The following is a 13,034-nucleotide window of genomic DNA, read 5'->3' as shown; positions in this document are numbered from 1 at the left end:
CGACGCGCTAAACAATGTAAAGCACAAAAAAGTGTTGCATACTTTCAGCAGCAGCGCTAAAGGGTGTGAAAGATGCACACGCACACACACACAGACACACACAACAGACACTATGAAAGAATGCTGTGAAATAGGAAGCGAATGGGAGAGAGGGAAAAGCGAAAAAGGCAACAGCAATTTTGCAGTCAGTTGGGAAATTGTTGAAAAATTGTCAAACAATTGCAGCAAACGCGTCATGCGGAGTGGAGTGGAGTGTGATGGCCACCACATGCATTGGGAATTTCTTTTCTAACGCCGCTTCACAAAAGAGGCGTGGTACAGGCAACACACCCACACACAAAAAAACATATGACAAAATGCACATCAAAAACAGTTAAGCGAAATCATACAAAGAAATTTCATTTAGCTCACGTATGAAAGTGATGGGGAAAACGTTTTCGAAAACTTACGAAACTGCGAAAGGTAAAAAAATGTTTATTAGTGGAAAAGTTTTTTACGACGTGATTAAAATACGATTCAATGAAAATTTTCTCTGTTTATTTGGAAGCAAAAGTTGTGTCGCAAAATGAAAGCAAATCTGGCAAAAGTTTTGAATAATTCAATTCTCAACAATCATGAGCTCAATCTGCTCAGCATTTAGTTGTAGTAGTAAAATATGCTCGTAACTCTAAACGTTTGGTTAAACACAACAGCACTTGAAATGAACCATGAATTTGTCGTAAATTTGTTGAACAAAAAAAGTGCAAAGTTTGAGAGACACTTGAATGCGATGCTTAAATTCCAGTGCATTCACAACGAAAGCCTTGGTCAAGATATCAAGTCATAAACCCGAAAAATGGGCCGACCCGGGCTCAACGACCCAAGCGACCGAAAGCGCCATCAATCAGGGTGTCAATCACTTTTTGTTCGAGCTGGCTAAGTAGATGCTCATACACGAATAAACAAACACACGCACACAAACACTCCTCGTAGACATGGATTTTGAGCGGTTCAACATTGTTGAACAATGTCAACTGTTGTCCACTTGTTGAGCAGCCCACAACGGAGCAACGAAGCAACGGAGCAACGGCAGCAGCCCACAAGTCATGGACAAAGAAAACTTAAGTGGCCACAAACATGGGGCCCTGGGTTGCCCTCGGGTATTTGGTGGGCTGCCATGTGGTTGTCTCCTTTGTGTGTGTGCTTTGTTCGTATGTGTGTGGCGACACAACCGCAATTCGAATGCGAATGCGAATGCGAATACGAATACGAATACGCATACGCCATGTGGGCGCTTTAATTATGCTATGAACGGCTTAAGTCTGGGGCCAAAAACCTAAACGGCCACTAAGGCAAACCAAGCACGTGCTCCCAACTGCCCTCAGTGTGCAATGAGCCAAACTGGTTTTTCGGGATTTGACACTGCCACTGGCAGTTTCTGTATGTGTGTGTGTGTGTGCTACACACTCTCAAGCACTTCTAGTGGCAGTCACATAATTCCGCTCAAGTGACACACAGTTAGCCGGGGCGGACACTCAAAAGTTTGTTGGCACTTGGCAACCGCGCCAAGTTGACCTTGTGCTAAGCAAAGGCAAAATCAAATAGAGCGTGACAAGCTCCCTTCCTTTCATTCCTTTCCTCCTTCTGTCGGTCTTCGGTTGCCTTGTTGTGGGCCAAAAAACTGAAACTGTGAGAAGTGCGGCAGATATTTCAAAGGAAGTTGTCGAATGGCTTTCGACAATTTTGTGTATTTATTTATCAATGCTTCAATTTTTTAATTACACAATTTGAGGAGGCAAAACGAAGCTTAAAATGACAGTCAAAAATAAATAAATAAATGCATTATGTAGGTTATGTGTAAATAAAGAATAACTTAAATTATTCTCTATGTCAAATATAAGTCATCAGAATGACTTTAATATTAAAGAAACATGGGCCATTTTTACGACTTTAGCATTGAATTAAAAGTGAAAGCTGATTAAGCTAACTATACAAATTAAAATCAAGCAAGAAAGCTACAGTCCAGAGTGCTTGACTGTGAGATACCAGATACCCATTTTGACACAAATTATTATACCAAAATATACTGAAATCCATATTTAGTATATATTTGAAGTAGGCGTCGAAATATAGCAGATTTTCGGCCAAAGAAGCTAAAACTCGATTGCAGTAAGCATAATTTGCCAAACAGAAATCAAAAAAGTTTCAGTATTATTTTTTAAATATACTAAATAAATAAGCAAAAAAAAAAATTAATAATATACTAATACGTTCAAAATATCCCATGGAGTTCAAAATATATCAGATTGTTTACTAAAGCAGCTAAGACCCGAATGCATTTGACCCATTGTGACATATACAATTTATAATAATAGAGTAAAAACCTTCGGGATTAAATAGATAAATTTATTGTTGAATTTTTATTCTAATAATTGATAAGTTAATTGATAATAAAATTTGAAAGTTAGTAAGAGTAAAAGTTAGTATATATTGTACTAGAATCAATTGTAAATGTTATAAATATTAGATATCGCAGTTCTTTAACTTCCATAATTGGACTGGGAAATAAAAAATGGCTAAATAAAGTATATTATGTTTGTTGAAAATAAATTATTATTAATTTCTTTTACGGATGTGCGATTTTCTGTAATCTTGTCTTCTACTAAATCCAGGTCAACTTAATCTAGCTTTATATCTTAGATTTATTTCTTACCTAGGTGATGCGCTATGTGATCGTGCTCCTCCGATTCGCCAATAATGAAATCCGTGTGCTGTTGCTGATGGTGAAGCAGATCCATGTGATGCTGATGCATTTCGCTGTCGTCATCATCTTGTGCGGCGACGAGGGACCGGCAGAGAGTCAGCCAAGTGACCGAAGCGGCGGCAGCGGCAACAATTAGCCATGAGCATATTTCCGGCATTTTATGTTTCCGCTGCAGTTTCATTACGCGACGCCGTCGCAGCGCCAAAGTTGCATCCGCTGTCAGCGGAAATATTTTAATTTTCATTTTTATTTGTTTATGCGTTTTTGTAAAGTACTTTTTTTTTATTTTGTATTTTTTATTTTTACGCTTTTTTGCTGTATTTCTCGTGCTGTATCTCGTTTCTGCTTTGTCGTTGTGTTTTGCTTTTGTCAATGTTTATGCGTTGGCCGGCACTTGCATAGTTTGTTTATTTGTTTGCTCTTTATCTATACGAATGTATTCTTTAGCTGGGCTTTTACTTTCAATTGCCGGGAATGCAATTCATTGCGACTGTTAAATATTTACGCGAAACAATTTGTTCAGCCCTTGGCTGAGTGGGAAAATAAATTTTCCATTGCATAACAGCAGGGGCGCTGCAGCAGCCTCCCGTTGACGTCGCCCGCGACTGTAAATATAAAAAATGCATGGCATGTTATAATCTGTTTCTCTTTTCTTTTTTATCTTTATTTATTTTTTTGTATGCTGCTGCTCATTCATTATTACTATTATTATTTTTCCATTACGTTTTTTTTTTATTCTGCATTGCTGTAAGTTTTGCAACCGGGCATTATTAAATATCATTTCATTATTTATACATTTGCATAACCCAACACACCAACAACACTCCACATCGACTCTCTCATTTTATGGCTGATTAAATTATAAATCATGTGTCGGCATTAATAGTTGGCAACTTTGTGGCTTAATTTTAGTTGCCATTTGATATTCCTTTTAGATAACCTTGGTGTGTTGACTCACTCGCATTAAGTGGCAGCTCTCTCGCAGTGCTGAAGCAGCATCAATTAAAACATAATTAACTACTTATAGTTGAGAAATTTTCAGTGCGAATATATCTCGGCATTTGAAGTCAAGGCCGTAGACATGTCGACATGTTTTTCATCGGGTCAATGGGGCGTATGAGTAACTTGACATGCTTCATTTGTCGCATAAGCAACATGCAAAGCCATTTCTCGTTCAGGTCCATATTTATGGGACTGTACAAGTAGAAGGAGGAGAAGACTCTTAAACGAGAAAGAGAGAGAAATAAAACCGGATGCATCGTTTAATTGCTTGAAGCGCGCAAATTAGAAAACTCAGAGACTGAGCACACACAATAAATGTTGGAAAATGGAAACTATGTGGGACAGTTATTCACAGAGAACGAGAGGGAAACGAAACGAAATGGAAATGCTAGTGGAGGGGTAGTTGTAGTGGTAACTTGAGAACAAAAGTCAAGCGAAATACAACGGAAAGCGGCAGAAAGGCATTTAAACTTTTGGACAAGTTTAATTTCCGTCGAGAGCAGCTGCAGAGTACAAAATACTCGTTGGCAAGCCACCGAGATATCTGGAATGAGATGGACAGCTATGAAATTGAAAGCACTTACAATCTTTGATAGAGTTGAGCCTGCAATCAACTAATTGCGGTGCCCATAAGAACGTTGCGGCTTTGCCGTGTATTGTTTTTGCTCACTCGACTCTTCACTCTCGAGACTCGAGCGTTGTTTCTAACCTCTTAACAACAGCTAAAATCTGTCTCAATTCTGGGACCAAAGGAAAACATACACCTACACACACTCACACGCTGATAGTAAAGGATAGAAAATCAAAAGGAAGAACACAAACACAACAGAAAATAAAAGGAAAGGTTTCTTTGCCATTGTTATTATCTGGTTATTACATATTACTTTTATGATCATCGCTGCTGTCGTCGTTTGGCTTTTTATCAGTTGACCAGGTGAAATTAATGAAGAAAAACGTCAGACCGACCTTTTGTCCACCTTTTGCCGGACTACCGACCCTCGACCATCGACATGCTCTTTGACCCCCTTTTATTTTGGCCAGTTGGCTGCTTCTGCTGTTTCTGCTTGTTTGGGCTTTATGGCTTTTGGGGTTTCTGTTTCATTGCTCCACTGGAAATGTCATAAAGATAACAACAGGCCACGCACACCGAAAAGCCCGCGTTGAAAACTTGAATAAAATGTGACAAATGGTTTTTTATTTAATAAATTGGCTTAACCGGCTGTCCCGTAACGGCCCATGAACTCTGACCCCACAGCAACCAGATATCTGACATTTATGGGCGTAATTGAGTAAATGTGAAATGATTATCGGGCGTGGCTTGTGAATTCCCTCAAATTCTTTGAAGTTTTTACCCGTCGCCACAGCAACAACGTTCACAGCAAATTTTCATTGACATATTTTACAAGCGTATGTTAAGAAAAAATGTTTACAGCTTCAATAAATAAAATGACTAATTAATAAAAACATTTGTTACTATTTCGTTGTATAGTGAAAAGAATAAAATACTGAATTCGCTTATTTAAAACAATAAAAGCTAAATTAACTTATCAATTAACAATTAAGCAAAAATATAATTTATTTATTTGGGATGTCAACTTTTAAAGATGAACTTTAAACTTATAAAATTATAAACCATGATTAATTAAAACTTTTTTACGTAATGATGTATTGAAATTATTTATGATTTAGTTGGCAATTTACATTTATTGCATAGCAATATTTATTATTTTTAAATCAAAGCCCTTACTTCACCTAAAATATTTTTTTATTTTTAATTATAGGTATTAATAATTTTGCAATTTTCTTTAAAGCAAAAATATGTAAAAACTTTAAGCCACAAAACTGGTATTATTAATAAATATGAATTAAAATCTAAAGTGATTATTTTTATTTAATTATTCTTCCTTGCTATAAAGCATCATACTTGAAATTGCCAGCAAAAGAAGAGGGATAACCCTTGAGTGTGAAGACAGAGGCTCAAAAAGTTAACAAGATGTACTTTGAAATTCCCAGAAACACGAGCTGTAAACAGATCCTACGCTTTATGGCAAATTCAAACATTCCCAGGCTGAACTTTGCTTTTGCAACATTGTGGTAGCTTTGATTAACAGCTTAGGGACAGGAAAAGGCGCAGATGGCGCTCCCTCGGCAAATCAGCCCAAAAGCCAAGCAATGTCATAATGATAAATAGCTCCAGCGACAGCCAGGGCGAAAAATCTTAAGTCAATGACTGCCTTGGCCCCATCGACGGCCCAACGGCAAAGTGGAGACAGGAAGCAATTTTTGGGCTAAGCAGTTGACACCTTTTTGGATGCCGTATCATTAACATTTTCATTACGATTGTCACAGTTGCTGTTACTGTTACAGTAACAGTCATTGCTGCTCTCACTGTTATTGTTTTATTTTTGTTTTTTGTTTCTTTTTTTTTGTTTTTGACATTGCTTATTGTTTGGCTTTTGTGCTTTGTTTTGTGTTTGGCTAGTGGCTTCGTGTTGTTTCAGTGCTTTGGTTCTTTTCTCTTCTTTTATCGGCAACTGTCAATCGTTAAATGAGAAACAATGAAATGTGGCAACAGCGCGGAGGTGGCTGGTCCAACAAAACAAAATGGCGGCCAATGATTTCAGCTGTCAGACGTTTGCCGCTAATCCTCTGTGCCAATTCCTCTGCATTCTTTGGTTATTTCGGAAATGAAATAACAAATGATTTCCCGTCCCTCGCAAAGATCTCTGTCTCTCGCCCGCTCCCTTTCTCTTTCACTCCATCGCATTGTTGCTTATATTTCACATTTCTCATTTCTCACGCGATGTTTGTTTCTCGCCTCACTTATTCATTCCTTGTCGCATTCCATCTGCATTCCATTCCCCTCAATGTGCCAACATTCCTGGCGGCCAACCTTGCGTGTCACCTACTGCAACAGCACCAGCAGCAGCAGCCTCGCCTCTGGCACCTTGCCACATAAAAGGCTTGTTTTATGTCACCTTCAGGCATCGTTCTTGCCACTTGCCCCAACTCATACTTGAGCCAGGGAGCTGTCGCTCATAATATGCATAAAGCGTCAAAAATTAAGCCAAATACCTGATAGCCATAAACATTGTCTGGCAACGTGTGCAGCTACTTGGCTCAACCAAATTGTTGTTGTTGCCAACAAATCAACAAAACAGTTACAGCTACAGCAACTCTTACAGCTATAACTGACAGTTAACGGACTTCCCTGTCCAATCTGAATTCCTGGTTGGTTTTGCCGAGACAGTTGCTTATTTTGCTGAGCATTTTTGCGAGAATATCAGAAGTGTAAATACGCTTCATATGTCAACTTGACTTTAATATCTATATTTCACGCATTGTCAGATTGTGTAAAAAGGATCCTTAGTACTTAGTACTAGCAGAAATCCTTGCTACACATTATTTCATATATTTAGTAAAATTAGTCAACTTTTTTTTACATCTACGAATATTTTTCTCATATGAGCTGAGAACAGAAACAATGATAAAATATAAAATAATAAAATATAAATTTTGCCGTTATATAAAAATAATAATTAATGGAAAAAATTAATAGTTAATAAAAAATTTGAAAATTTACGTGTTAATTTAAAAATATATAAAAATAATGTTACAGTGATTCAAAAAAATTTAATTTTATATTTATATATTTTTAAATAATTTTTTTATATATATGTAGAATATAATTTGAAAAAAAAAACATTCAAATATGTAGCTTTTAATTTTAATTTGATGTAATTTTTATTTTATTAAATAGTACTTAGGATGATTTATATATCTTAAAAAATAATAAAAAAAATTTGTTTGGGTAAATTTAAGTTTTCTCATATAGTATATGAGATAATGTTTATATAGTATAATGTTTAGCGTTTATTTTATATCTTAAGAAAACCTAAATAATTTTAGTTGCGGTTTTAAATTGATCAATGTATCCAGCAATCAGATGAAAACCGATAGCTTTTTAATTTCACTCCAGTTTACTTCTGATTTTGATTATGTAATAAATAAATAAAATAAACTAATAAATAAATACAACTCTACTGAATTTTTAATATTAGTTTGATTGAATACCAATTTCATATTTTAATAGAATACAGAATACAGAATATATATTTATATAATAGTAAAAGACTTCAACAGTTTATTAAGAATATACTATACGCATGCCCTTCAGACATATCTAACTCTTTTATAAGTTCATCCTTTGCCATTCGTCGTTAACTACCACTTATTGCTATTATCTAACGTAAGCATCTAAAAGGTTTTACAAGTTGTAGTTATGAACGTAGACCATTAATTGGATTGAAGCACATAATTTCATCTCATATCTGCCAGCTCGTTGCATATCAAGTAAAGAGAATCAAGCCAGGGTACGTCCACATGCTTGTGCTCTTGTCCCTAGTCCTTTGACGTCCCTTTCTCGCCTTCGCCCTCGTCATCCTCGTCCATGTCTCAACGTCAGCTGTCAGTTGCCTTTTGTATTTTGCTGCATCTGCAGCTTCTGATGCTGCTGTAGCTGTTGTAGCTTTCCTCAGTTGGAAATTTTTTTAATATAACACGCACACAACGACACCAACATGCTCTGACACCCGCGTACTTTAACTAGCCAACAGGAAGCTGCTTACCCCTCTTCCCCTCCGCTACACCCATGCAACGCAACTCGATTCCTCCCCAAAGACCAAAACGCGTATTGCAATTTTTTTTGTTGTGTTGTGTTCGCCTTGCATTTGATTAACCTACAAAGGGAGTTGGGCGTGGCAGCGGGGGAGGAGGCGAGTTTGTTGTTATTGCACTGCTGCATTTTCTCAACCGGCAGCTTTAATATAGCAAGCGAGGGCGCAATGAGAGCGAGGGGCCAGCGGCTGGTAGGTGTTTTTATAAGAGGAAGAAATGCATAAATACATAAAAAATTGGCCAGCTTACAAGCAGGTTTACATATGCAATGAGCAAAGGGGATGCGTGAGTATGAAAGTGTGTGTGTGTGTGTAAGCGGACGCATAAGTGTATGTGCATGTGTGTGTATGTGTGGCTGGCTGGTTGTTTGAAGACGAGTGTTTACATTGTTGCAGCAAAGATTTTGCCCAACACGTGTTTGCTTTCGCTTGCTTCCGTTTCCTGTTGGTTTTCCTTCCCCAAGCAGCTCAAAGTTTTTGACTTTAAGTTGCATACGTGACGGACCGGAAAGTCTTGCCCCAAACATATATTTAATAAAATCGCAACAGCCAGCACCTAACTTTCGGCAAATCAGTTGCAAAATAGTTGGACATGTACAATCTCAAATGTTTGCTTCTGAAATAAGTTAACATTTTGATAGATGCATAAAATGCAGAGGGGAAAACATATTTTACTTTGTTTTGGTAGTGTATGCACAAAAAATATGCAAATAAAAGTTTTTATAATATTGAAATTATTTTGATCTCCCTCTAATTTATTATTGTTAGTTGAGTTAGATAATGTGTGAAACAAGGTAGACTGCGTCCGTCAAGTGAGATACCCGCTACCTATTTAAGAAAAAAAAACAAGTAAATTAGATTAAATTGAAGTACTAAAATAATCAAAATGATATGTTTGGTATATCCATGTACTATTTCATTAAAAATATACCAGAGAGTACTAAAGCTGGCAGATTATCATTGAAAGACTAAGATCCGATTACAGAAAAACAAAATTATATATAAAATTATTTTTAAATAACTTTTGCAATTTTTATCTAATTGTAACCAAATCAACTTAGGAATGATATTATTGTAACTACATCATATCGTGATTATAGCTTTCTGCGTTTCACATACATTTTCTGACGATTCAAATTTATGATACCCTTACAGCTTATGGATAGCGGGAATAAAATTCGTACATTGCTACTTAAGTAAATAAATGCCAATATTAGAAATTTATAATGAAATACCTTTCCAAATTAAAAACAAATTTATTAAATACAAATCAACTAAATCTTTAGAGTTAATCTATATATATTAATTAATTAATACTTGACTGTTTATTGCAATAAGTATTTATTTTTAACATATTATTATTACTATTATTATTATTATATGGCCATGACAACCCTTTTATCGTGGAACTATTTGTAATAAATATTTAAAACCAAATAAATTATATATATTATTTATAAAAACTTGGTTTTTATTACTATCTTTTAAGAGTCGCTTCGATTAACTGCGTTTTAAAGACACTATGTTTATCGCCTGCAATTGGTTTGGTGTTTTGGAATGCAATTCTCGTCGGTCTACAGACCCAATTGCTGACCATAACGAATAATAGTTCGAACAGATTTCAAAGCAACCAAAATTGTTAGCGGTTTCTCATTTGCATTGCTGTACTGCAGCAGCTATGCAGAATTGTTGTGATCATTGCCATTTTGCTAGTGCTCTTTTTGGACAGTGCCTGAAAGTATGCAACGAAAAATGTTCGAGGACAACGAGTGTGTGTGAGTGAAGTGAAGTGCGCTTGGCATGTGGCATGTGGCACGCGGCATGCTGTACGCTATACGCTTCACGCTGCACGCGGTAGCCATGCATTTTCCGGTTTTAATGATTATAACACAATCGAGTGCATATTGCCTAATTAGCGGGCAGACTCCCCTTCATCTACCTCCCACAAAACTCTGTTTCGAACCGCACAAAAAGCATAAAATACATATTTGCAGCGCACGCACACACACACAATGCCAGCGGCAGCAATGTGCATGTGTGTGTGTGTATGTGGGGGAATGCGTTGGTGTGTAGTTTGTGCATATTTTATCTTGCTTATTGAATGGCTACGCCAAGAGCGAGGGTCGTTCAGTGGATGCACCAAATTTCATGTTGGTTTTATAGCATGTGGATGGAATCTGATGTGGGCTGCGAAGCGTGTATGCATGTATGTGTGTGTGTGTGGCTGGCTAACGCTAACCAGTTCTATTTGTTAGTTTTGCAAAAACTCGTCAGCTATTCATTAGCATTGTTGACAGTGCAGCGCAAAATTATAACAACAGCGGAAATTTCAAAGCGTTCCCAATCAACTTTAAGCTGCAGAAATTATCAATTCAATTTGAACTGTATTTTTAGCGGCAACTAACAATATTTTCCAGAACAACGCTATATACACTTATTCCAGCAATAATTTTCATTTATAACAAATTATCGTAAAAATTAACATTAAAAGAAAATCTTTGAAAATATTACATAAATATTTACAATTATTTCTATTAGGTTTATCTTAGCTGATAATAGAAATAAATTACGCCGATCAAATCATTATAATAATACAATTCAAATATTTAATTCAATGTTGGAATTCAAACGCCATTTAAAGCTTGCCCAACACAAAAAGAAATTTCGAAATACATATATGTAAAGCAAAAAGTTTTGATTTTTACCAATTGTCATCTTCAAGAATGAATTTGTCTAATATTGATAGCTGTAAGTTGACGTTCGTCAATTGGTGCATTGGTGCATAAGAAGGATCGACAGCGATTTGTCTAGTACCCTTAATTAACGGATTAGCAAGAGTTTTGCAGGCCAACCAATTGAAAGGTAAATGACAATTACAAAATTCTTTAACAGACATATCAAAGAACTAAATTTTATCGTTCTTATTTGATTGCCTCCCATTTGATGGATGCTTGATGCCCAAATTCTTTTTATTGCATCAGATGGCTAGTGGAATACCTTTAGAAAGTAACTTTTGAAAATCCAGATTATTTTCAATATCAACAAAAGTCTGGCCGGAAGTCGAATACGTCATGATAATTGCACAATCTGGCTGCAAATTAATAACATTCATCAGCAATATTCCGTCCCAGATAATGAAGCCTATCATCTCAAGATTACTGCCAAAACAAAGTTGATACTTGATACTCTCGGTTGGACTAAATTCCTCTACAAATCGCCCAATTTCGTGGAGCTCCATTAAACTAGTTTTACCGGCTCCTGATTTTCCAAGAAGTAAACACTTTAGTTTCATTTTTTTGCCTATGAATACCTTAAGAATGTTTTATTTTTTGGTTTATATCCACATCGAAAATGCGTAAGCGAGTAATGTCATGAAATTTATTTAGAATATTTTTATTCTAATTTTAGTTGTGCGTAGGTAAATCGATTAATGAATTGTACAAATTTGTACAACGTTTTTTATCCGTTTTAAATGACTGACTGAACTGACATTGAGGCTGAATATGAAAGCATTATTTCTAACATTTGGAGTCTAAATTTTTGTAATAAATCAGGCTTACAATGATATAAAATATAAAAATTATGCATTTCTTAAATTCATAGTTTGAATTTAAATCAGTTAAAAATAAATAAAATAAGTAAAATCGAAAAAAAGACGGCAATTAAATTGCATAAAGTAAATACAACATTCAATATTAAGTGTGGTTTGTGTGTGTGAGTGGGAGAAAGGAAAAACTATCAGCCATCATAATGAGGCACGCTCGAGTGGGCCCCAAAATGCAATCAGCTCGACCGTCTTGAGTTGCAGTTCAGTCCAGCGGACCCAATGTCTAAGTTTTCTTCATGACGATGACGACGACGACGACAAAGAAAGGAAAAGGAAACCCAAAGGGAAGCCATGAAAGGAGCAAATGGAGTCACGACAACGCTGCTGCCACAATTTGCGTTAAACGTCGTGTGAAAGATGAAGTACAAAATTCAAGCTGACGCGGCACCAAAGTTCTACAAAGCCTTCCACATTTTTTTTTGTTTTCGTGCACATAGCATTTTTTTATATGTAAGTATTTATTTGGCTTACGTACTTTGGGAAATTGCGAGTTGCATAGTTTCAGGCGGGCAATGGTAAATACTTTGGCATGATACGGCCACACTTATGGCGAAGGCATATAAAATTGAATCCAAGTAGCGATATGTTTAACACTCTCACTAACCACCAAAAACGATAAACACTTTAACACACGTAACCGATGAGCGCGCGTAGTTGTCGTATGCGTTGTGCTGTTGCTGTCGCTGTCGTTAACAAAAACTGAGTCGCGTGGCGCGTCCGTCAACGTTGCGCACTAAAATCATACTAAACTAATTTACTTAGCAGCACGCACTGATTACACCAAGTTGCTATCGAAGTCGTTTTCGCAGCCTGAAGTCGTCACTGTCGCCTGCGCTTCGTTGCTTCTCGTTCGTATGCGCTCGGCTGCCGAACAAGAGAGAATCGCGAAGTTCGTGATGTGAAGCAAATTAACGAAGTTGCCGACAAACAACAACGAAGTTGCCAGTGTTTGTGTGCTTGTATGCGTGGCCATTGCAAGAGAGCGTCATCACGCTTAAGAGCTTTC

At 36.5% G+C, this 13,034-nt stretch overlaps 1 protein-coding gene across 2 annotated transcripts in view; it reads right to left on the bottom strand.

The window, feature by feature from the left end:
• The window catches only part of LOC133835564 (cell adhesion molecule 2), a 45,271-nt gene extending 32,492 nt beyond the window's left edge, over window positions 1–12,779 (bottom strand). Inside the window, exons 1-2 of one of the 2 annotated variants that reach the window (XM_062265568.1) lie at window positions 12,504–12,779; window positions 2,693–3,348 (exon numbers count right to left, since the gene is read on the bottom strand). In XM_062265568.1, the coding sequence (XP_062121552.1) occupies window positions 2,693–2,987 (295 nt within the window). In that variant the 5' untranslated portion in view covers window positions 2,988–3,348; window positions 12,504–12,779. The remainder of the gene's footprint in view (window positions 1–2,692; window positions 3,349–12,503) is intronic. The other variant, XM_062265559.1, reaches the window with a different exon arrangement.
• Window positions 12,780–13,034: the final 255 nt, after the last annotated feature.

Source organism: Drosophila sulfurigaster, chromosome 2L, assembly GCF_023558435.1.
Source record: "Drosophila sulfurigaster albostrigata strain 15112-1811.04 chromosome 2L, ASM2355843v2, whole genome shotgun sequence".
Lineage (NCBI taxonomy): Eukaryota > Metazoa > Arthropoda > Insecta > Diptera > Drosophilidae > Drosophila > Drosophila sulfurigaster.
The sequence above is the reverse complement of the archived record's forward strand: the minus strand, read 5'-3'. Positions and strand labels throughout refer to the sequence as shown.